Source organism: Anomaloglossus baeobatrachus, chromosome 5 (genome assembly GCF_048569485.1).
Source record: "Anomaloglossus baeobatrachus isolate aAnoBae1 chromosome 5, aAnoBae1.hap1, whole genome shotgun sequence".
Lineage (NCBI taxonomy): Eukaryota > Metazoa > Chordata > Amphibia > Anura > Aromobatidae > Anomaloglossus > Anomaloglossus baeobatrachus.
The window spans coordinates 50,489,151-50,515,436 of NC_134357.1; the positions used below are offsets into that span (position 1 = coordinate 50,489,151).

Genomic DNA, 26,286 nt, shown 5'->3' on the forward strand with positions numbered 1-26,286 from the left:
TGCGGCGTGACTCTGCTGTCATTATTTGGGGGGCAGCATGGCCTTGCTATTTGGGGCACATTACAGGTAACCGCGTGCGTTTGGAGATAAAAAGACTGACATAACTGGAAGTCACCTGACGCGTTATCATCCAGATATATGCAGTTTTTGTACCTGACAGATTCCCTTTAAAAGCTTAAAATACATAACCAAAAACTGAACGCTGACTCCTAAAGGTTAAAAAAAAAATATATATAGGTCTCAACACGTCCTGCGTTATAGTGAATAATTTTATTGACACTTTTTCTGTACAAAACACCTCAAGTTGTGACTGAAGGAGCGCAATCAAATTTGGGCCTAGTTTATCAAAACGGTCTTAACAGGAAAACACTCTTTGTTGCCCATAGCAACCAATCAGAACACAGCTTTCAATTGGTAAACTGCTTTGGAAAAATGAAAGGCGAGGTCTGATTGGTTGCTATGGACAACAAAGACTGCTAGGCTCCGTGTTCATGGCCTATTATAAACTCGAGTTTTTCGCTTCAGGAAACTCTGTAGTTTTATTTCCTGAAGCGTTTTTTTGTGTAGTCTCCTGAGGGTTTTGGTGTTATTTTGCGCCTTCTCATGGAGTATTGTAAAATATCGAGAGTCTTTCGAGTGGAAAATCCCAGAAAATGTTTTCTTCACTTCTTTTAACCTTTTGGCTAATGATGAGCGGGTTTCGAAATACTCGGATTCGCGATACTCGTAACGATACTGTCTAATACTCACGTGTGCATTCCGAATAGCGTGTGCAATGCAAGTCAATGGGGAATACTCGCAAAGTAACGAGTAACCCGAATGCCGTACTATTCGCGCGAATAGTACGGCATTCGGGTTACATATTACATTGCGAGTATTCCCCATTGACTTGCATTGGACACGCTATTCGTAACGAATACGCGAGTATTAGACAGTACTTGGTATGAGTATCGCGAATCCGAGTATTTCGAAACTCACTGATTACTTTTGGCGTTTTTAGAAAAATGAAGCTCTTAAAAGACGCTGAAAATCTGAATATATGTACAGCAAGTCATTTTTCCATACAAATGCATAGGTTCATTCTTTTCAGCGTTTTTTTTGTTGTTGTTTTTTGGGGGGGGGTGGGGTATTCCAATGAAAACTACGTCGTATGTACATAACCTTCTCATTCTCCTTGTTCTCCCCTGTATAAATAAATACGCCTATACTCCCTTCCAATGCACCTGCGGTTGCAGTGATGTCTAAAGCTATGTTCCCGGTAACTACGTGACATTGTTATGACATGTGAGCCTCGTGACCAATCAGCGTCGGCTTCCTTGTCCTGAGCAGGAAGTCAGCGCTGTGCTCACATCCTGCTCAAATATCCGAACTCGGGGAGACAGACGCCGGGCGCTGATTGGTCGCAGGGCTCAAGTGTCATAACAATGCCATGTGGGCCGTAAGAGAGCGGTTTTAGACATCACTAGAACCGCGGCCGAACTGGAGGAGAGTATAGGCTTATTTATTTTTACAGGGATGAAAAAGGGGAATGAGTATGGGTTGTCCAAGTAGTGGACAACCCCTTTAAACACTTTTCAGAATCGAGGGCCACTCTTTAGGGGCCAACTAAAAATAATCCAGTACCAATACTCTGCTCAATAAGCCCCTTACTTTATACAAGGGTGAGTCAAACATTGTTTGTTGTGGTCTGAGGGTATGCCGATATTTAGCAAAGACTTTGTGCACAGTATGGATAAATTGAAGTAACAGCGGATTATGTCCCCTGAAAGATGCCCGACAAGGACGAAGACTCACATCTTTCACATCTAATGACGAAATACAGTGGTGCATTCGTGTCTCACAGGTCGATCGAAAATATAATATATGAGGGAATACTACATTCTTTTGACAGATGTGTATTGAAACGTGTGGACATGTCGAAAAAATATGTATTTGTCTTTTCTGAAAGTCAATTAAAATAAATTTTACAGAGTGCAAATAATTTTTTACTTACCCTTGCGTATGTGTGCATTGTATATAATATATACAGTAGGTGCAGCCATAAGTTACCAAGCTCACTGATTGACACTTTACTTTATTGCATACAAAGGTCCATTTAGATTACAGGATCATGATACAAAACCTCCAAAAATATTTGGGCCACAAGATCACAAACTGTATCTTTCAGTACCGTTATCCTGGGCCTTTTGATAAGACCCAAAAGAACAAAGGGGACATGTTCATAACATTGTTACAGATTTGGCACTTAAATAACTTTAGATTTGGTTTGGGGGTTTTTTTTCCTCATAATTCTTCAACTTTTGGGGTTTTATGAAAACATTCATGTGAAGAGGGCTGAGCTGCAATACCACACATGGCCTGTGGAGAAAAGTGGCGCTGCTTCTGAAATAAAACTTTTATTCTACTCCTATGCAGAGGATTGACTAAAGGCTCAACAGTCTAATATCATCCATTTTGGAAAACGCAACTTTTTGCTAATGTGGCAGGATAAGGTTTTGCATTCAGCCCTTTTACTCCTTCGCCTCTGACCTCCCTTACATTCTTTAGCGCTGTCTCATACATCTGCAATAATGCGTGATCCATTTCTTGTAGCCATATTGGACAATGGAGAGGTCAGCATTACATTGGCCCTACATGTAAATTAAGAAGATTAGAAAAATTTACAAATTTGTTATAGAAAGTTTGCAATAAACTACACTGTCCTCTTAACAAGAGCATATCACTTGCCGCAAATGTATTATTTATGTTTTTTTTGTTTCCATACCTCTCCATTCTTAAGATATGGTCCCTTCTTCACTATACATAAATCTAGTCTTTTTAGCCAACTGGGTGTGGTCATGAAGAAGACTCACACAAAGGAGTGTTGACCACAGCTTTTTTGCTGAAAAGAACTAGATATAGGAAAGAGAGGGCCATATTTTGGAGACGAAGAGGTACAGGAACAAATTTAAAACACCCGATTCAGAAGAACAGCGGCCTTTACACCATGTGCAAAAATTATATATTTACAAAAAGTGACAGGTTCTATCTTAAAGGTGTTGTCCAGCCCGAACATATCCCAATAAAACTTATTAATTTACTAGAATTTAAAAAAGTCACCCCGATCTTGAGATATCATTGTGAGCTCTGATTCCTGGTGCCTCCACTTTTTGGCAAATGAGAGGGCTTCCAGCGTCGGCAGGTCACCAGTGATTGTGATGTGTACGAAGGAGGCTGGCCGAATTCAATAACTGAGCCAGCCCCTTTTACATCACTAAATCTGCTGACAGATTTATTTTGTCTCAGGGATTCTTTTTGTACGTCGAAGTCCTGTCACCATCACTGAAGTCTCGAAAGAGCTTCCAATGTCGGCTTGTCACCGGTGATATCTATGAAGGAAGTTTCCCGAATTCAATAACTGAGCCAGCCCCTTTTACATCACTAAATCTGCTAACGCAGATTTATTTCATCTCAAGAAGTCTTTGTATGTGGAAGTCCTGGGACCATCACTGATGTCTCGAAAGAGCTTCCAGTGTCGGCATGTCATCGGTGACGCGTTTAAAAAGGAGGCTGGCCGAATTCAATAACTAAGCCAGCCCCTTTCACATCACTAAATCTGCTAACGCAGATTTATTTAGTCTCGAGAAATCTTTTTGTACGTTGAAGCTCTGGGACCATCACTGATGTCTCGAGAGGGCTTCCCGTGTCGGCATATATAAATTTTGCCTCAAGAAATCTTTTTCTATGTGGAAGTCCTGAGACCATCACTGATGTCTCGAGAGGGCTTCCAGTGTCGGCATGTCACCAGTCATATTTATGAAGGAGGTTTCCCGAATTCAATAACTGAGCCAGCCCCTTTCACATCACTAAATGAGCGGACACAGATTTATTTTGTCTCGAGAAATCTTTTTTGTACGTGAAAGCTCTGGGGCCATCACTGATGTCTCAAGAGGGCTTTCCGTGTCGGCATATATATATTTCACCTCAAGAAATCTTTTTGTATGTGGAAGTCCTTGGACCATCACTGATGTCTCGAGAGGGCTTCAAGTGTCGGCATGTCACAGACTTATTTCGTCTCAAGAAATCTTTTTGGATGTGGAAGTCCTGAGACCATCACTGATGTCTCGAGAGGGCTTCCAGTGTCCGATGTCACCGGTGAGGTGTATGAAGGAGGCTGGCCGAATTCACATCACTTGTTAGCTGCTGACGCAGATTTATGTAGTCTCGAGAAATCTTTTTGCATGTGGAAGTCCTTGAATCATCACTGATGTCTCAAGATCAAAGGAAGCTTCCTAAATTCAAGATATATACACATATTCGTAAGTTTCATCTTTTTCCCCCTTTTACGTACACTGAAACCACTTTTTTTTTCCAAGATGGAGGCCTCTTTAATGGTGCACTATACGGTCTTCCTGGATAAAATAAACCAATATGAATAACGACACGTTCTTAACTGGTTACAGGACGTTCTATGTGCTATACAATAAACTGCCTCTCCACGCTGCACAGGTTTGATTTTGAGCCCTATCAATAGACAGCAAGAAACGCAATAAATCATGCTGTTCCCTGGTGGAAATATACAAGGGAACAAGATAATGTTGTGTGTCCAAACAGAGGGTATTGTGAAGCCCATCACATGGACATAACTAGGGGCCTGTGCCCATGTCGTTTGGTGCTGGGGGGAAAATTGGGCACCAACAACTAACTTTTCATTGGCCAGGAAACCTAGAAACAGAATTGGGGCAGCGAGATGAATTCTTGCAATGGCTCCGATTTATACAAAGGCGTTTGTTTGAACTGGATATACGGGAACATATATCAAGTACTGAATTATTTTTTTTTATTCTGGCAGCCATCTGGGCCAGAGAAATCAACTATTGAAAATAGGCACTAGGAGTTTTTTTTTAAACTTTGTACATCATATTGAGCAATACTTAAGCAACTACAATTCACAGTTGATGAAAATCTACTTAAAACATGCCCACTGAATGATATGGGATACCTTATAGAGACTACCACTCCCATTCTAAGGAGCACAGGCCTTTTATATAACATTCAATAGAAGTAGATATAAGTAGATATAGTGGACGACCAATGGATCGGTGTCTTCTCATTTGTGATGTTCTCTCAGAATTAAAACGTCCCTGTAGAGGTTGTCAGGCGTCTTCCAATAAAAACCCTATAAAGAGACAATCATAAATATGTATATTAGATAAAAATATTAAAAAGTGCATGTATCATACTTTCTTTCAACCCATAACAGGTATTAAATAAGGAATCTTTAAACATCTACTTAGGGATTGGAGCGCCATATCTCCCGTTTCCCTTCACATTATCATAAAGTTGAAAGAAAACTCAAAATGTCCAGTTTTCGGCTTATTTTTTGTTGCATTGCTCCGTTGAGAAATCAATGCCTCTGTCACTCCAGCTCTATTCCAAGCCCAGCGCTGCCTCCTTTTGCTTGAGTGACCAGCCTCTATGCTGTGTGACTTCAGAAAAAGGAGCCTTCAGTGAAGCAGGAGGATGTGAAGCTGGTTGTGGAATAGAGCTGGAGTGACGGAGGCCTCAGATTGACTGACCAGCCTCTATGCTGTGTTCCTTCAGAAATAAGGAGCAGTCAATGAAGCAGGAGGATGTAGCGCTGGACGAAGAATAGAGCTAGAGTGAAGGAGGCTTCAGACTGACTGATTAGCATCTATGCTTTAGAAGAAGGAGCAGTCAGTGAAGCAGGAGGATACGGTGCTGGCCAAGGAATAGAGCTGGAGTGACGGACGCTTCCGATTGGCTGACCAGCCTCTATGCTGTGTGACTTCAGAAAAAGGAGCCTTCAAAAAAAGCAGGAGGATGCGGCGCTGTGTGGGGTATAGAGCTGGAGTGACGGAGGCTTCAGATCTAAAATTTGCACATAAATTCAAATATGTATTTCTCAATCACGGATGAAAGGACTGCCATGTTAAAGGTATTGCTGCCTGGACTTGTCTTTGAAAGAGTTAAAAGGGAACCTGTAAGGTCTAATATGAACCCAGAACCACGAGCAGTCCTGGGAGCATATTGCTAATCCCTGCCTAACTGTCCCAGCATCTAGTAGCATATCTAAAAGGATCTATAGAAAGATTATTTCTAAAGATCATTTATGATATGCAGGGACTAGTCGCAAGGGTGTTATTTCCTCTGACTAGTCCACCCTGTTAGAATTTTAGTACGCCCACAGGGGTGTGCTAACATGCTACTCAATGCAGCATCACCAGCGTCATCCATGGTAACGCGCGTACATGCTAAGAGGGCGAACTAGTCGGGGGAACTGAGCCCTTGTGACTAGTCCCTGCGCTCATTAGCATATCATAAAGGAACTTTAGAAATACTTTTTCTGAAGATCTCATTATCTATGCTAGTGTATACAGGGACGGTTAGGCAGGGGTTAGCAATATGCACCCAGAACGATCGCAAAAGCGGCCAAAATAGTTTGCCGTGGAGAGGTCGTCCTAAAACAAAAAATCGTTTGTGTTGTTCCTCGTTCCTGCGGCAGCACACATCGCTGTGTGTGACACTGCAGGAGCGACGAACATCTTACCTGCGGCCGCCGGCAATACGGAAGGAGGTGGGCGGGATGTTACATCCCGCTCATCTCCGCCCCTCCACTTCTATTGGACGGCTGCCATGTGACTTCGCTGTGACGCCGCACGACCCGCCCCCTTAGAAAGGAGGCGGATCGCCGGCCAGAGCGACGTTGCAGGGCAGGTAAGTTTGTGTGACTGGGGAGCGTGATTTTGTGCGCGACGGGCAGCGATATGCCCGTGTCACACAAACAATGGGGGCGGGTACGCACGCTAGCGATATCGGTACCGTGTAAAGCCCCCTTTAGTTTGAGATGCATCAGTCTTCATAGAAGAATTGTATAGGTGGTCACCGTAAAACCAGGTCGAAGTCTCTGTCTGCTCAGGACATCTGTGACAATCCCTCAAACCTTTTTATATTTTTTTTCACCAATGCTGATTGATTTTATTTCTAATGAAATAATGCATTTGTTTAAGGCCCCCTTCACACGTCCGTGAAACACGTGCGTGTTTGTTCCGTTTCCGTATATACCGGAGACACGGACAAACATGCACCAATGTTAATCTATGATTGTGGTCACACGTGCGTTATTTCATTATGTCAGTGTGTGCGTGTCCGTGATCCGTATGTGTTTGCGTTTTGCACGGATGCATGTCCGTTATCTGCACGGAGCACGCACACGTGGACACAATGAAAGTCTATGGGTATGTGCACACACATTAGTAAACACGTATGCATCTACCTATAGTCCATGTCCGTTTGGTGTTTTTATTTCTAGTGATGTCGGCCATTCTTTCTATTTCTGTGTATGTCGATCAATCTCCCTGAGTCCATCGGTCGGTCTCTCTGTCGGTCTCTCTGTCTGTCTGTCCCTCTCTCACAGTCTGTCGGTCAGTTTCCCCCCCTCTCTCATACTTACCGTTCCCCGATCACCGGCGCTGCACGGCATTCACACTGCTGCGGCGGCTTTTACCATTTTGAAAAAGCCGGCCGCTCATTAAACAATCTCGTATTCCCTGCTTTCCCCGCCCACCGGCGCCTATGATTGGTTGCAGTGAGACCGCCCCCACGCTGAGTGACAGCTGTCTCACTGCACCCAATCACAGCAGCCGGTGGGCGTGTCTATACTGTGCAGTAAAATAAATAAATAAATAAATAAATAAATAAATAATTAAAAAAAATGACGTGCGGTCCCCCCCAAATTTCAATACCAGCCAGATAAAGCCATATGGCTGAAGGCTGGTATTCTCAGGATGGGGAGCTCCACGTTATGGGGAGCCCCCCACCCTAACAATATCAGTCAGCAGCCGCCCAGAATTGCCGCATACATTAGATGAGACAGTTCTGGGACTGTACCCGGATCCTCCCGATTTGCACTGGTGCTTTGGCAAATCGGGGTAATAAGGAGTTAATGGCAGCCCATAGCTGCCACTAAATCCTAGATTAATCATGTCAGGCATCTCCCAGAGATTCCTTTCATGATTAATCTGTAAATTACAGTAAATAAACACACACACCCGAAAAATCCTTTATTAGAAATAAAAAACACAAACATATACCCTGGTTCAACAACTTAATGAGCCCGAAAAAGCCCTCCATGTCCGGCGGAATCCAGGATGGTCCAGCGTCGCATCCAGCTCTGCTGCATGGAGGTGACAGGAGCTGCAGCACACACCGCCGCTCCTGTCAGCTCCACGCAGCAAATGAAGACAGCCGCGCGATCAGCTGAGCTGTCACTGAGGTTACCCGCTGTCACTGGATCCAGTGTTGACAGCGGGTAACCTTAGTGACAGCTCAGCTGATCGCGCGGCACTCTTCATTTGCCGCGTGGAGCTGACAGGAGCGGCGGTGTGTGCTGCAGCTCCTGTCACCTCCATGCAGTAGAGCTGGATGCGACGCTGGACCATCCTGGATTACGCCGGACATGGAGGGCTTTTTCGGGCTGATTAAATTGTTGAACCAGGGTATATGTTTGTGTTTTTTATTTCTAATAAAGGATTTTTTCGTGTGTGTGTGTTTATTCACTGTAATTTACAGATTAATCATGGAAGGTATCTCGGGGAGACGCCTGACATGATTAATCTAGGATTTAGTGGCAGCTATGGGCTGCCATTAACTCCTTATTACCCCGATTTGCCAAAGCACCAGGGCAAATCGGGAAGAGCCGGGTACAGTCCCAGAACTGTCGCATCTAATGTATGCGGCAATTCTGGGCGGCTGCTGACTGATATTGTTAGGGTGGGGGGCTCCCCATAACGTGGAGCTCCCCAACCTGAGAATACCAGCCTTCAGCCGTATGGCTTTATCTGGCTGGTATTGAAATTGGGGGGGGGACCGCACGCCATTTTTTTAAATTATTTATTTATTTATTTTACTGCACAGTATAGACACGCCCACCGGCTGCTGTGATTGGGTGCAGTGAGACAGCTGTCACTCAGCGTGGGGGCGGTCTCACTGCAACCAATCATAGGCGCCGGTGGGCGGGGAAAGCAGGGAATACGAGATTGTTTAATGAGCGGCCGGCTTTTTCAAAATAGTAAAAGCCGCCGCAGCAGTGTGAATGCCGTGCAGCGCCGCGCCGGTGATCGGGGATCGGTGAGTATGAGAGAGGGGGGGAAACTTCAGTCACTCGGGGGATTAGCGGTCACCGGTGAATCCTTCACAGGTGACCGCTAATCAGTACTCGACACAGACAGAGCCGCGGTATGAGGATGAAGTCGGGTGAAGTTCACCCGAGTTCATTCTCATCGCGCAACTCTGTCGGCTGTCAGCCGACATTTATAAACGACATTGTGCATCACACACACGGACATTCCACACGGACATTCCACGTACACATACACGTTAATTCCACATGCACACACGGACGTTCTACACACAAACATGGCTAGCATACGCAATTCACACAGATGCCACACTGACCATAAAAACGGACACAAAATCGGGATACGGACCCGAAAAACGGCCCGTAACACACGTGCGTGTTTTTCACGGAAGTGTGAAGGGGGCCTAAAGCTGTGCGCACATTTATATGGCTACAATGTAAAGCAGCGTTCTACTCCGATCCATCACATTGCTCTGCAGCGTTTCCTTACATTGTATTTTTGCACATTAGCACTTCGCTCCATAAAGAATGATAACATTTATCGCACTTTAAGACGTAATAGGATTTAATTCACATCCAGAAGCTGCAACTGAATCATCAAATCCTCATTATCCCAGTACTCAGATCCCAGATATAATAAGAACCGAGAGCGGATCCGAATATACAAGGAATTAACTACCAGGGTAGCAGATATAGCAGCTGCTATGAGCCCAGCAGATTAGAGGGCTAAACTCCAATGTTAATGAAGCCTCAGAGCATTTATTACTGGGTGTGATGGAAAATGAATGTGTAGTGGAAGCAGAGGCGAGGCAACCAATGATCGAGTAGTATTATCAAGGGATAACAAGTGCTAAGAGGTTCAGAGTGGTATGAAAAAATACTTCTATTGGCCAGGATAATTAAAGAGATTGTCCATTACTTTTATATTGATGGCCTATCTTTAGGATAGGGGGGTCAAACAGAGATTACCTGTGTTCCGAAAAGTACACGGGAACCCTCAGCAAGTGCCGCAACACACAGGGTACACAATACAACGGTGGGCCTTGGTGCTAGGGAAAGGGGTGCAGGGTCACCTCATAAAGTCACCTGAGGCTGATCTCTGCACTCTCTAATGTCCCTATACGGGTTATTTTACCCCCGTCGCCGATCACGTGTCTATCCCAGTCTTTCCTCGGACTCAGTCCTGTATAGTGAGCAGGGCAGCGGGATTGCTAGTCCTGCTCTAGGTTAAAATACACAGAGAAGATAGACAGACAGGGATAAAATAAACAGCAATCATACAAAGCACTCCAAAACAAGAGGTAATAATGAGGAACAGACCAGAGGGGAAAAACTAAAAAGGACTAAAGAAGAGAAACTCAACACAGCAAATGTTCTCTGAAAGTGTCCCTGGTCCGCAGCTCACAGGTTCCCTCTAGAGGCAAGCTAAGCAGAAACTATTACCAGCGATAACCTGGGCTAGGAGGGAAGTCTTTATAGCACAGCTAATTAGCAATAGAGAACAGCTGGCTACAGCTTTCATTCACAGTTCAGGAGACCAAAAGATCTACTTAATCCTAGCAGCGCTGGAAAAAGAATCTGCACAGCCAATAGTATTAACCTGAGCAAGAGTGTATGAAACCCTGCGCTGTGATCTCCTGACACCAGAAATAGGAGGGACCACTCTCAGTCGTGGTACCCTTGTGACAATAGGTAATCAATGACTGATCATCTGGGTCAGACACCCCACAGATCAGCTGCTCTCTGGCAGCAGAAAATGCTCAGTTTCGGAGCTGCCCCATCTTTTTATAGCGGCCACAGGCAAATACTGGGCATATGCCTCCCATTATAATCATTATCAAATAGTATTCAGAAGCGTAGTTGTAAATCTAACACTGGCTAAGATACAACACTTAATAGAAAGCAGCAGTACATTCTGTGTATGTGTATCCCTTCATCTTTCATTCTGCTCCTTCCTCATCCCACTCCCCGCTCTATAAAATAATCATAATATTAGTTATGGAAAAAAAAAATCTATATTTATAAGTTAAATCTATAAACTACTTAATTTTTAAAAAGAATGCTGAAAGTGATGCCGTAGTCCACCCTTATATATAAATTCCCAGACAGCAGTAAGATGCCAACTGTTGCTAAAGTTAGATAAAGTGTGCTGGGTACATATTGTTTTGAGAGCATGCTGAACAACTCGCCAACAAAAAAGGAAAGTAAAGAAATGGTATGTACCATGTGTGCAGGGTAAAGGACAGTAAATCTTCCAAGAACAACAGAATCTGACACATGGAAGTCCCTATTACTGTGTACCGGCTGTCGCATAAACAAAAAAAAAAAAAACACATCTAAACCTTATACATACATTCAGCTGCCGTGGGACCTTGTGTGGATTACATAATAATTGGGTGTTTGGGGTTAATTAAAAGGGTGAAAAAAGGTGGGGTTTTTTGTATTTTATTATCAAATAAAGGATTTTTTTCAGTGTTTGTGTTTTTCTTTTCACTTACAGATTAGTAATGGGGGTCTCAGACACCTCCCGTTACTAATCTAGGGCTTAATGGCATCTGTGAGCTGTCATTAACCCCTTATTTTAGTTTGCCACTGCACCAGGCCAATCGGGATGAGCTGGGAAGAGTGCCGGGATTGTAACATCTAATGGATGCAACAATTCCGGGCGGCTGCAGGCTGCTATTTTTAAGCTGGGGGGTGGCCAATAACAATGAGTCGCCCCAGCCTGAGAAGAGGGAGGGGGGGAAAGAGGGGGGGGGGGAAGAGGGGAGGGAAGGGGGGGGTAAGGGGGGGGGGAGTAAGAGGGGGGGAAGAGGGGGGGGAGAGGGGAAAAAAGAGGGGAAAAGGGGAAGAAAAAAAGAGGTGGAAAAAAGAGGGGGAAAAAAGAGGGGGAAAAAGAGGGGAACAGAGGGGGAAAAAGAGGGGGGAAAAAGAGGGGGGAAAAAAGAGGGGGGAAAAAGAGGGGGGAAAAAGAGGGGGGAAAAAGAGGGGGGAAAAAGAGGGAAAATGAGGGAAAAAGAGAGGGAATAGAGAGAAAAGAGAGAAAAGAGAGAAAAGAGATACAAAAATACAGTGAGAATGTTTGGATTGTTTCATCATTTTCTAAGACCCGCAACTGTTTTTAAGTTTTCAGATAATGGAGCTCTGTGAGATATAGTTTTTATTTATACCTCTTTGGCGTACACACAATGTTTTTTATTGCACTTTTGGAGGGGAGGTGACCAAAAAAAAAAAAACCAACCCATAAAAAACAGCGTTTGCCTTATGGGTTAATTCCTTTTATATTTTTAGATCAGACTTTTACAGACATGGCGGGGGTCACTGAATTCTCATATTACTGTCACTTACAAAATACAACGGGCAAAGGTTGCAAAGCCGGCCATTTCATTTTTATACTAACAGATGTATTGGGGATATGATTTTGTGGCACTTACCAATATAAAAATGTTATATAGTTCTACTTCTGTACTTGGTAGAGCAGTCGTGCTCACAGGGTGCCCCTTGCCAAATTCCCACTATATACCCCACTAAAGTATACACAGTCTCCGAGAGTAGCGAGCCATGGCCGTCTTGCTCCCTCTTAGAAGATAATAATGATAGGGTACATCAGTACAAGGTGTTAGCACTTTATGGAATGTGTGGACATATGAATATCTTCACAAGAATATAGACAGAATTGAAATGTATGATCCACGGGGGTCCTGACTAATGTCCTCCATTTGCATGAAGCAGTCTACTATTCGGACTTTCACTTCATTCCAGGTTCTGGAATATAATCTCCTGTTATGTTATTTCTGGATTGTGACCGGATGACTGTAGTACAACGCTAAAGAACTGGTTGATAGAGATACTAGATATAGTGCATATACTGGCATTGGTGCATAACCTGAGAGTCATACTATAAGTGGGGATTACCAATTATATTGTGCTGTGTATATGAATTTACCTATTGTGCTTATACTAGTTTGCAAAACTCCATACAACCCTATTGTGTAAACAGAGGAAGCACTTGACATTGGGAAATGTGAGTGTACAGCGGTTTTCTAATCTTCTGTAAATAAAGCTAAAGGGTCATTGCCATTATTAAAAGTTATAACCTATGTAAAAGATAGTTTATAACTTCCAGATCACTGGGGGTCCGTGTGCTGGGGCAGCCACTGGTCCAGAGAACAGGGCTCTGAAATCCTCTCCCGGAAATGAGCACTGGCCGGGCACTTGCGCCTCTCCTGTTACCGCTCTATGGGATTGGTGCAGGTAGATGAGTACACATCTCTGCTTCTCCTGGCAGTCTTAAGGTGGTGTCACACATAGCGACGACGACAACGACGTCGCTGCTAAGTCACCATTTTCTGTGACGTAGCAGCGACGTCACGTTGCTGTGTGTGACATCCAGCAACGACCTGGCCCCTGCTGTGAGGTCGCCGCTCGTTGCTGAATGTCCTGCTTCATTTTTTGGACGTTGCTCTCCCACTGTGAAGCACAGATCGCTGTGTGTGACAGCGAGAGAGCGACGAAATGAAGCGAGCAGGGAGCAGGAGCCGGCATCTGGCAGCTGCAGTAAGCTGTAACCACGGTAAACATCGGGTAACCAAGAAGCCCTTTCCTTGGTTACCCGATATTTACCTTAGTTACTAGTGTCCGCCGCTCCCTGCACACGTAGCTGGAGTACACATCGGGTAATTAACCCGATGTGTACTGTGGCTAGGAGTGCAGGGAACAGGGAGCCGGCACTGGCAGCGTGAGAGCGGCGGACGCTAGTAACTAAGGTAAATATCGGGTAACAAAGAGAAGTGCTTTCCTTGGTTGCCCGATATTTACCTTAGTTACGCTTCCACGTGTCGCTGCTGGCTGGGGACTGGTCACTGGTCGCTGGTGAGATCTGCCTGTTTGACAGCTCACCAGCGACCATGTAACGACGCAGCTGCGATCCTGATAAGGTCAGACCGCTGGTCGTGATCGCTGCTGCGTCGCTATGTGTGACACCACCTTAACAGCAGAGACAGATTACAGGAAGAGGGGGCGGCTTTTGGTTTTTCTGAATAAAGTGGAACTGTTTCTTTCTGCTCCTGTTCTCCTGGCTGACAGTCTGCATATACACAGAAAATAGAAAGTGAGGTGAAAGTGAAGTCCCAGCACCTAAAGTGCTGGCAGGATGGCCCAAAAAGAAACTGCCACTGAGAGAAAAAAAAAAAGAAGTGTATGGCAAGTTTTGTGTGTGCACCAAATACAGCTTTAACTTGTGAGGAATGGGAAATGCCAGGCCATATTTTTTGTGAGGTTTTGTGGGAAAGGAGAGGTATGTGAGTCGCCCAGAGCTATGGGGTACTCGGTCCCGGGCGGTGTATTGCTGGGGAGATGTCACTGGGTGGCTGGTGCACGGTCCCGTATATATACAAGGGAGATTACGTGAAAGTTTATAACGTGACGCCACTTGCGGGTTGCGGCTATCTACTGGAGCCGCCGCTGCACACTTCTCACTACTGGGGCTGGTGTTGGTGGCAGCCTGAATATTGAGCCCTCTGCAAGCAGGGCCGGGCCCCAGAGGCTAGGTGATGTTGATGGGCGCAGAAAGAAGGTAGGCCACACAAGGGGTTGCAGTGTAACTGGTGCCTTTATTCACAGTAAGATGGAAACTGGTCACCCGAGGAAGGCCGGTCTTGACCGCTGGTCCCCTTAGTCCCAGTGCCGGTGTGGTGACCTGGCAGCTTATTTCCCCTGCACCTGTCTCTGGTTGGTGGGTCCCCGTAGCTTGGAGCGTCTGGGAGTCCCCTCATGGTAGTCTCTCAACTGTAGTCCATATGACGGTAGCGTGAACCCTGTGGGGTCGGATTCTCTGGTCCTGTCCCTGGTTCTCCCATTGCTACTGTGTCCTGAACTTCAAGGTCAGTGAGGTCCTTGATGGTCCTCTCACTGTGCAGATTTTATCAGGTCTGCCTGGAGTGTTTGCACGACCTAGGATTCTGTACCTCGTTCGTGATATGGTTTCGAGAGTACTCCACCGGCAACCACACTCCTGTCAGTGCTTCCACTCTCTCTCAGTGTTACCGACTAACTACCCACTCTCCACTGTCTGCCCTCTCCCACCTGGTTGTCTAGAGGACTGGATTGGCTCCACCCTCTAGGTGGCCATCCATTGGGTCCAACCCTAGTCTGTCACCAGTCTTTGGGAAAATTGGGAACAAAAACAGGGATTAACTGGAATATTTTGGTGTTACCGACACTGGTCTTCTGTGTCCCTGGGGCTTCAGGGGCGCTACATATGTGTTAAGAAATGTAGGGTTATCTCATGAAATACTTTCATGGGAAAATTCTAGATTTTGTGTGGAAATGTTACAAGTAGGTGATCCACTCGTTACTACAGGAGTCTGAGGACCAGTTCAAAAAGACTAAATGAATTTACGGAGCAGAGAGATATCTCAGGAACAGAGGCAAAAGGACAAAAAACAACAATGCCAGATACAGGAGAACAACAGAATTTACACCTAGAAGAAATATATATTTAAACAAAAGACCGGTATTTTTTAAGTAAAGAGTAGAGACTTACCCTAGTCCGATAGCGAGGAGGTGAGACAACAGCAGGGATGGAAGGAAAACCTTTAAAAATTCTGCTGAGAAAATTCCACCTTTTTTCATGACGCTTGTGTTCCTCATACTTAGCGCAGCGCTTCGTTTTGGATGTTTGAATACAAATTCCCTGTTTGAAAAAAAGTCTGTGATGAGATTTTAGAGCAAATAAAGAGAAAATGATGCACAATGCACAACTTCATCTTCTTACTGACCATTAACTTTAATGCACAGTGATACAAATAGATGATATAACATTCACTCATCAGCAACAACTCCACATCTTATTTATCAGTTCTCTGTTTTTATTAAGTGCTCAACAATAATGGAAACAAATACAGTAGAATTCCACTATTGTTATATTTTTCAGAATGTTATATACAGAGGGCGAGGGGCCGGATGTTGTTGCATACAGAGGGCGAGGGGCCGGATGAGGATGTTCTATACAGAGGGCGAGGGGCCGGATGTTGTTGCATACAGAGGGCGAGGGGCCGGATGTTGTTGCATACAGAGGGCGAGGGGCCGGATGTTGTTGCATAAAGAGGGCGAGGGGCCGGATGTTGTTGCATAAATAGGGGGCGAGGGGCCAGATGTTGTTGCATAAATAGAGGGCGAGGGGCCAGATGTTGTTGCATACAGAGGGCGAGGGGCCGGATGTTGTTGCATACAGAGGGCGAGGGGCCGGATGTTATTGCATACAGAGGGCGAGGGGCCGGATGTTGTTGCATACAGAGGGCGAGGGGCCGGATGTTGTTGCATACAGAGGGCGAGGGGCCGGATGTTGTTGCATACAGAGGGCGAGGGGCCGGATGTTGTTGCATACAGAGGGCGAGGGGCCGGATGTTGTTGCATACAGAGGGCGAGGGGCCGGATGTTGTTGCATACAGAGAGCGAGGGGCCGGATGTTGTTGCATACAGAGGGCAAGGGGCCGGATGTTGTTGCATACAGAGGGCGAGGGGCCGGATGTTGTTGCATACAGAGGGCGAGGGGTCGGATGTTGTTGCATACAGAGGGCGAGGGGCCGGATGTTTTTGCATACCGAGGGCGAGGGGCCGGATGTTGTTGCATACAGAGGGCGAGGGGCCGGATGTTGTTGCATACAGAGGGCGAGGGGCCGGATGTTGTTGCATACAGAGGGCGAGGGGCCGGATGTTGTTGCATACAGAGGGCGAGGGGCCGGATGTTGTTGCATACAGAGGGCGAGGAGCCGGATGTTGTTGCATACAGAGGTCGAGGGGCCGGATGTTGTTGCATACAGAGGGCGAGGGGCCGGATGTTGTTGCATACAGAGGGCTGAATGTTGTGCACAGGGGGCAATAGTACTGAAAGAAAACCCTAAATTCAAAGATTAAACAGCTGTGTCCCAGTAAGAGATGAGTGAATTGATTTGCAGGACTTTGGTCCAGTAGCCACAGACAAGAGACCTGCAAAATACCTCCTACCTGCTGGAATCCTCAGCGTCTCTTCTAATTTTTGAAGACCTGGAATAATGTCATTGTTGCGGTGTAATGCACATATGACATCACACCAGGCTGGCTAATCAACAGAGGAACCAGTTATGCCAGCAGGTAGGAGGTGGCTCACAGGGCTCCCATCCGGCGGTCAAAAACAACCAACATGTCTGCTGGACCAAGGTCCTGCGATCAATTCACTCATCTCTAGCCCCAATACTTTTATCCATATGGCATACCAATGATAAGAGCTTGAGTAAAACACTGCACGGTTCTGAATTTAGCAATAAACAATGTAGTAGAATGAGAATGGTTTGGATTTCTGGGAAACAATATTTGCGGGATACTCACCAACCATCAGAGTTGAAGTAGGTTAACACAGAGGAAGGGGGAAGTTTTATTGTGCTCTCTAAGCCAGCTTTTCGCATCAGTAAGTTACAAATTTTACACGAGGAGGATTTGCACCAAAATTTGGGACTAAAGGGTACGTTACACGCAGCGATATCGGTACAGATATCGCTAGCGAGCGTACCCGCCCGGGTCGGTTGTGCGTCACGGGCAAATCGCTGCCCGTGGCGCACAACATCGCTAACACCCGTCACACGGCAGCCGTCCAATAGCAGAGGAAGGGCGGAGATGAGCGGCCGGAACATCCCGCCCACCTCCTTCCTTGCTCATTGCCGGTGGACGCAGGTAAGGAGATGTTCGTCGTTCCTGCGGTGTCACACATAGCGATGTGTGGTGCCGCAGGAATGACGACCAACATCGTACCTGCACCAGCAACGATATTTGGAAAAGGAGCGACGTGTCAACGAGCAACGATTTTTCACGTTTTCGCGCTCGTTGATTGTCGTTCCTTGGTGTCACACGCTGCGATGTCGCTAACGGCGACGGATGTGCGTCACTAACGACGTGACCCCGACGATATATCGTTAGCGAAGTCGCAGCGTGTACAGCACCCTTTATTCTTGTTTTGCACTGGCCCTGCTATGAATGTAGCTTAGCAAAAAGGGTCGGGTCACTGTGCTCCACTCTGCCGGATGAAGTGCTAGGCTTGATAAATTCCCCTGAATTTGGACAGAATTTTCCCCTTATATGTGGTGTTATTTTTACTTTTTTCAGTCTGAGCGCATACTAGAGATTGTATGAATCAATTCACAAATCCTGGTCCATTGGCCACATGAGTGGTCCACGCCAATGGACAGAAGCCCTGAGAACCGCTTTCCACTTCCCAGATCCATGGCCTAGTGCGGTGTGGCAATCATCTCACATCATGCTCGGTCGGCTTATCAAAAGAAGAGCTATGGAAGTCTTCAGATGTGAAGCGGTTCTCACGGCTCCCATCAAGCTACCATATACTACTGATATAGCCAATGAACATAGTTATAGGAATCAATTCGCAACAGCTCTAATCTGTTACTGGTTAAAGGCCACATCTGTGAAGATGTAATTTACCCTCTCACTGTATATGCTGTGATACTATGTCATGATATGTATATTTCCCTGGTTGTATTAGTTGTAATTCATGTATTTCCTTGGGGGAGCTACTGGTCTCAATGTGTCTCTCTCATACAATTGCAGTCTTGGCATCTAATGTGATTATGTAAATAGCCTGTCCTCTTCTTTCCAGAGTTGTGTATCTAGTCTGTAATTGCATTGGCCAGTGAAGGAATAGTCATTGTTCTTTACAGCAGGGGATCCCTTCATCTACTGTGGCTGGCAGACATATCGGAGCCCTGTGATGGACCAAACCATTGATGATAGGATGTGTGACCCCTATCCCCTGAACAAACATGGTGGGCTGGTCAAGGAGCACAGACAATGCATTTCCCTTTTTGTAACTTCAGAGTGAGCTGAAACTAAGGAGAGGAAGGAGCTCCAGCCTGGGTGGCTGTGGACACGAACGGAGCTAGGCCTGTGTGGCGGCCCGTGGGATTGTGTGGAACTCTTTGGACTACTGTAAGGACGATTGCTTTGTTATCCGGTCCGAGGATTGTCGGGAAGGGCCCCCGAATCTGTTTTACGTGGACTTATCGTGTGCTGTTCCAGTGTTCTTGTGAATAAACCTGTTGGATCGTTCCTCGGCCTGTTGTCTCTCCTTGCTCTGCTGTACACCCCGTCACAAACTGGTTGGCAGCGCTGGGATCAGAGCAGAAGGAATGGAGGACAATGGCTCAACATCAGGAACCAGCACTGCAGAGTACAAGACCTGGACTTTGGGGAGCCTGCAATCAAAGGCCCGTGAAGTAGGAGTTCGTTTCAAAGGACTCTCCAAGGAGCAGCTGATTGAGGCGCTAGAAGGAGTCTGCTCGCAAAATGACGTGGAGGAAGGATCCTCACAGCAAAGGGAGGAAAGACGGGAGCTGGAGGTGAATACCCAAAAAAGTCAATGGGTTGTGTGGTACAAGGAAAAGATGGCACTGCTTGGAGATGAGGCCACCATAGAAGATAAGAGGGAGGCCATGCGTGGAGCTGAAGAGAAGGAGCGCAGGATGGAGGAGATGGCATTGCTGGATAAGCAGCTCGCTGTGGAAGCCGCGAGAGGTTCCAGACAGACTGTAACCCCAGCACCCATCATGAGGGAACTTCCCAGGGTGTCCCGCAAAGACTTTAAGCCGTTTAATGAGGCTGCAGGCGACATTGAGGGCTTCTTCCAGGACTTTGAGCATCAGTGTCGATTAATGGAAGTCCCGGACAGGGAGCGTGTCCGGCATCTGGTTGGGCTCCTAGAGGGGGGAGCTGCTGAAGCCTATAGAGCTATGGACCCTCGGTGGAACTGTGAGTATGCGGATATTAAACAGACTATTCTAGAACATTATGCTGTGACCCCAGACACTTACAGGACTCAGTTCCGTGCTTTAGCCTGTGATGGGGAAGTGTCTTTTAAGATATATGCTCATAGACTCAAACAAATATGTAATCGCTGGCTGGAGGCAGAGGAGGCCTTATCTTGGGAGACCTTCCTGCAGGTCATCCTAAAAGAACAATTCTTTGCCCAGTGCCCCGCTGAGATCCGGGAATGGGTGCGTGAGAGAAAACCAGCGACAGTGGAGGAAGCTGCTGCTCTCGCTGATGAGGCTCTCACCATCAAGCCTCAGTGGAGGGTTCTGTTGGAGGATGGAGAGACGCCTAACAGCTCCACAACACCGGATGCCCCCAGTTATTCTGTCCCCATTGTTCCCCGTTCCTCTAAGCCACCACATGTTGATACCCGTGTTAATGTGCCTCCAGTTGCTTCTACTGCACTTTCTGGAATACGCCGGGGAGAGGAAGTAACAGAGCGCAGGTGTTATGTTTGTAGGCATCCCGGGCATTTGCAGGCCTCATGCCCAGCCAGGCCATGGAGGAATCATCCTCAAACCCCTACAGCACCTTCAGATGGGAGCCGGCCTCCAAGTTCCCCTACCCCTTACCCAAGAGGACGCCTTGGATGGAGGGAGACCCAGCTCAGATGCTATCAATGTGGACAGCCAGGGCATCGGCAAGTCTCCTGCCCAGCTGTTCAAATGTGGACTGATCCTGCGCCCAATCGGATTGTTAATTATTTACAGTCCAGCGCCATGGAGGAAGATGTGGCACCGCTATGTGAGGACTGGCCTAGTGACTCAGCCCCCCATGTTGCACCACCAGGAGTTTACGGGGTGCGACCTGCAGTTATGACGACTTCTGCTCATCGAGGTAAGCACTTGCAGGAGGTTGTGCTGGATGGACAGAGACTTGTTGGATTTTGTGACTCGGGTGCTTTCCTCACACTGGCTGATCCCCGAGTGGTTCGGCCTGAGGCAATCCATAGAGGACCTGGGATTGTCATTGAACTGGCTGGTGGACAATGGAGGACTATTCCCACAGCCACTGTGGATCTGAACTTTGGTTTTGGGGTCAGGCGATGTGTGGTTGGGGTGATGGGTGGTCTGCCTGCAGCTGTTCTCCTGGGCAATGATGTGGGAGAGCTACGATGCCAATTCGTGGCTGCATGAAGCCACATGTAAGTAACGCTCTGCCTGTGTGTACTTAACCAGTGACCTGTAGAGGTCCCTAGTACGTACACAAGTTGGGAGGGGGAGGGATTGTGAAGATGTAATTTACCCTCTCACTGTATATGCTGTGATACTATGTCATGATATGTATATTTCCCTGGTTGTATTAGTTGTAATTCATGTATTTCCTTGGGGGAGCTACTGGTCTCAATGTGTCTCTCTCATACAATTGCAGTCTTGGCATCTAATGTGATTATGTAAATAGCCTGTCCTCTTCTTTCCAGAGTTGTGTATCTAGTCTGTAATTGCATTGGCCAGTGAAGGAATAGTCATTGTTCTTTACAGCAGGGGATCCCTTCATCTACTGTGGCTGGCAGACATATCGGAGCCCTGTGATGGACCAAACCATTGATGATAGGATGTGTGACCCCTATCCCCTGAACAAACATGGTGGGCTGGTCAAGGAGCACAGACAATGCATTTCCCTTTTTGTAACTTCAGAGTGAGCTGAAACTAAGGAGAGGAAGGAGCTCCAGCCTGGGTGGCTGTGGACACGAACGGAGCTAGGCCTGTGTGGCGGCCCGTGGGATTGTGTGGAACTCTTTGGACTACTGTAAGGACGATTGCTTTGTTATCCGGTCCGAGGATTGTCGGGAAGGGCCCCCGAATCTGTTTTACGTGGACTTATCGTGTGCTGTTCCAGTGTTCTTGTGAATAAACCTGTTGGATCGTTCCTCGGCCTGTTGTCTCTCCTTGCTCTGCTGTACACCCCGTCACAACATCTCACTAAGCGACATCGCTAGCGACATCGCTGCTGAGTCATGGTTTTTGTGATGCAACAGCGATCTTGATAGCGATGTCGCTGTGTGTGACATCCAGCAACAACCTGGCCCCTGCTGTGAGGTCGCCGGTCGTTGCTGAATGTCCTGGACCATTTGTTGGTCGTTGCTCTCCCGCTGTGAAGCAAACATTGCTGTCTTTGACAGCAGGAGCCAATGATCTGAATGTGCAGGGAGCCGGCTTCTGGCAGCCTGCGGTAAGCTGGTAACCAAGGTACATATCGGGTATCCAAGCAAGCCACTTTGCTTCGTAACCCGATGTGTACAATGGTTACGTGTGCAGGGAGCCGGCTTCTAGCAGCTGCGGACGCTGGTAACCAAGGTACATATCGAGTATCCAAGCAAAGCGCTTTGCTTAGTAACCCGGTGGCTGATCTCTGATTGCGGTGGAGATCTGCCTGACTGACAGCTCACCAGCGACCATGTAGCGACACACCAGCAATGCCTGCCAGGTCAGATTGCTGGTGGGATCGCTGGTTGCGTCGCTTAGTGTGACGGTACCCTAAGTGCCCGTAGGCAATGCTCAAATGCTCAAATACCCTTTTGATTACTCTATCATGCGACTCAAACCCAAAATCAAACGTTTTATTTTAACTGTATATTTGTAAATAATAAATGTCACCTAAAAATATTTTTTATTTTTATATTCTTAATGGTTCATGCTAAACATGGCCAACGTAGTAGCAAACACCAAGAGATACTATAGACAATAAATCACGGTGCAATAATAATATATATCACGTCTACTCTGCTAAATCAATACAGAAGTGAACTTTGCGCTACATACAGAATATATCTGTATATACAAACAGTGATCCGTCCCAACTGATAACCCGTTCCATTGGTGGAAAGATTTATTGAACCTTCTTATTTATGGCCAACATTCACTATGTGCAATAGATGAATTGGTGCCTGGGGTTGTTGTGAACAAAGTATATGTTATTGCATTCAATACAGAAAAAAACAAAACAAAAAAAAAAATCATCTTATTTCCGAATATCTTACTTTGGGGGGATATTTTCTGGCCTGCTAGACCAATCCCATATCCAGTCTGAGTTCTTCTTCAGTAAGTTTTCTAACTCTTTCCTCCGTTCAATATAATCTTCTTCTGACTGTATTGTAGAAGAAAACAGATAACAGGGATTAATTTTACAAACATACTTTTACTTAAAAAGGAATTCATTAAATACTAAATGGTCAAATTAAGGCTAATATGCCCTCAGGAATTTAACATTCAAAGCTCCACCAACCTGGTGTCAGGTTTCAGATTTGATCCCGCAGCCTCCTGTGCTGTGGTCAGTTTCCCTCTTCACTGAGCCACAGTCAGGTTCAGTTGTTATCCTGGTTCTGAACACTTTTGTTTGTGTTCAGTGCATTTCTGCCAACAAGTGTTTCCAATGCTGTAATGTACCACTATCACCTGGTGGGTGTAACTATCTAAAGCTTCCCTGGTGATCTGAAGTGAACCCTGCTTGGAAATATAGCCGTTTGCCAAGTGTTTCTCCTGGCACATTATTACTTTTGGTTTACCTTCCTTTTACTCTGCACCTTCCCCAGGAATCTTAAAGAGGTACGCAATACCCTCGATGGCCGCTTAGGAAGCAGAGGTCCATGTGGTGATCGGAGTCATCCAGTTAATGTTGTTTCAGTCTACACAGGGGCCATTTAGGAACTGCGCAGCTGGGACCTCTAATCTGTAAGAACCAGGCGGGTCAGGTGTAGTAGTTTTGAGTTAAGCTGGGGTCACACATAGCGACGCAGCAGCAATAACGACGGGTGACCTGACCTTATCAGGATCACTGCTGCATCGTTACATGGTCGCTGGTGAGCTGTCAAACAGGCAGATCTCACCAGCACCAAGTGACCAGCCCCCAGCCAGCAGCGACACGTGGAAGCGATGCTGCGCTTGGTAACTAAGGTAAATATCGGGTAACCAAGGAAAGCACTTCTCTTGGTTACCCGATATTTACCTTAGTTACTAGCGTCTGCCGCTCTCACGCTGCCAGTGCCGGCTCCCTGTTCCCTGCACTCCTAGCCAGAGTACACATCGGGTTAATTACCCGATGTGTACTCCAGCTACGTGTGCAGGGAGTCGGCACTGACAGCGTGAGAGCGGCAGACGCTAGTAACTAAAGGTAAATATCGGGTAACCAAGGAAAGGACTTCTTGGTTACCCGACGTTTATCTTGGTTACAGCTTACCGCAGCTGCCAGACGCCGGCTCCTGCTCCCTGCTCGCTACATTTCGTCGCTCTCTCGCTGTCACACACAGCGATGTGTGCTTCACAGCGAGAGAGCAACGTCCAAAAAATGAAGCAGGACATTCAGCAACGACCGGCGACCTCACAGCAGGGGCCAGGTCGTTGCTGGATGTCACACACAGCGACAGCGACGGGACGTCACTGCTACTTCACAGAAAATGGTGACTTAGCAGCGACGTCATTGTCGCCATCGCTGTGTGTGACACCACCTTTAGACCTCAATGATAATCTTTTATTCTTAAAGAGTAATCATTATTATATTTTCTTTCACAAATCAATAACACTCTTGAAAATAAGAAATATGTAATATATCTTATCCGCGAAAACTGCTTCTTTCTCCTCCAGGATTGATTTTTCAACCTAAATTTATGGGTAAATTTGTGAAATCTGTCTTCAGTGAAGACAGATTTTCCTATTATTAAGATAGGAGAGGACAGTTGGTGCTCATAATGTTCTATGGAGAGAGAGAGGAGAAGGAAGAGGAAGAGGCAGACAGAGAAAGAGAAATCTTCCAGTTCATTTAAAAATTAAATCTAAAGAGTTTCTTCTGCGAGTTCTTCTATTATGATAATACAGTTCTCCATGGAACTTCATGAGCACCAACTGTTATTTCCTCTCTCAGTAATAGGATGATTTGTATTTACAGAAAACAGATTTTAACTGGGAACTGATCATTTTAAAGACACAAAGATCAGGTCAGGAGAAGAATTAAAGGATTTATTTACTAATAAGATATTTTAAAAAAAAAAATATTTTCATGTGTACAATTCAATTATGTTCAAAAAATCAATAGAACGATGATTACTCATTAGGGACATAAGGGAGAGAAGTAACTGACTACTGTATTGCAATGGCAGTAAATAGCTACAGGGTGAGGTTGGCCTCCCAAATAATGAAAATGACTTCCTGTTCCGTCCATACTATCGTCCCTGCACTGTCCTGCCCCCCTCCCCTGGCGGGGACATCAGTTCTCTCACCTGCCCAGCCGTTCTACAGTGTTTGCCCCATCCCTGGGCCATGCTGCTGTCTCCCAGAGCCACCTCATAGGCTTCCTGGTACTGCCCGAAGGGTGTGTGTGTAGCCACACCCGTTTTCTTAAAAGGGCCAGAAGTGCCTCTCCGGTTAGCTGAAAGATTTCAGGCATTTAAGGCACCTTCCCCTTAAGGGTGGTACCTGGGCAATGAGTTAGTTATGTTGCTAGTTCTCAGGTCCTCAGTGCTGCTGCTGCTGATATTGTGCTACCTTCTGCTGCTGATTTGTTCTTCTGTTTCAGTGCACTTCTTATCTGCCACTTCTGCTACAACCACCTATGCCGGCTGTCTGCTACGACTTCAGCTGCAGCTAGTATCCACGCCGTTCAGGACACGCCCGCCCCAGGGCCAAGGGACTCAGAACCAGGCCGGACTAGTCCAGGGACATCAGTGGTGGCGGGGTCCGGTTCCGTGACCCTGACGGTGTCTTATAAATAAATAATAAAGGGGGATTTATAATAAAACATAATAAAAATAAAATAGTTTTTGTCTACTATGCCACTTGCGGTGTGCGGCCAGGTTATTTGGGGCCGCCGCTGAAGGTTTCTGCTGGGGCTGATGGAGTGATGCAGCCTGGATGGGTAGAGCCCTCCGCCAGCAGGGACAGGCCCCAGCAGTGGATGATGGGGGTCGTAGTGGGAAAACAGTCTGTGAGTGCACGCCGTCAAGGAAACAGTCCACACCAGTGTTGTAGTTTAACTTGCCTTGTTTACTTTGCTGTGGTGGTTCCCAAACCCGCGGGTGCCGGTCCCAGGTGTACCCGCTCCCCTTGTTCTCTGTGCCAGCTGTGACCTGGCTTGGCTGTCCTCCGTGCACACTTGTTGTTGATGGGCTCCCGTGGACTAGAGCTACTTGGGAACCCCTCTGTTTCTCTTGGTCCTATTGCAGGCCTGGACTATTTCAGGGGTTCAGTCCCCGGTCCCCTTTTTGCTGCTTGCGCTTCATACTCTTTGGTTGGCGATGGAACATGGAGATCTTCTCGCCCGGCAGAGTTAACAGCTGACCATAAAGGGTCCCGCTGTCC

At 46.5% G+C, this 26,286-nt stretch overlaps 1 protein-coding gene across 2 annotated transcripts in view; it reads right to left on the minus strand.

Moving 5' to 3' along the window:
• Positions 1 to 2,054: 2,054 nt before the first annotated feature.
• The window catches only part of BNIP3 (BCL2 interacting protein 3), a 67,340-nt gene continuing 43,108 nt past the window's right edge, over positions 2,055 to 26,286 (minus strand). Inside the window, exons 4-6 of one of the 2 annotated variants that reach the window (XM_075348475.1) lie at positions 22,977 to 23,083; positions 15,684 to 15,833; positions 2,055 to 5,158 (exon numbers count right to left, since the gene is read on the minus strand). In XM_075348475.1, coding sequence (XP_075204590.1) covers positions 5,113 to 5,158; positions 15,684 to 15,833; positions 22,977 to 23,083 — 303 coding nt within the window. In that variant the 3' untranslated portion in view covers positions 2,055 to 5,112. Of the gene's footprint in view, positions 5,159 to 15,679; positions 15,834 to 22,976; positions 23,084 to 26,286 lie in introns of those variants that run through there. The other variant, XM_075348476.1, reaches the window with a different exon arrangement.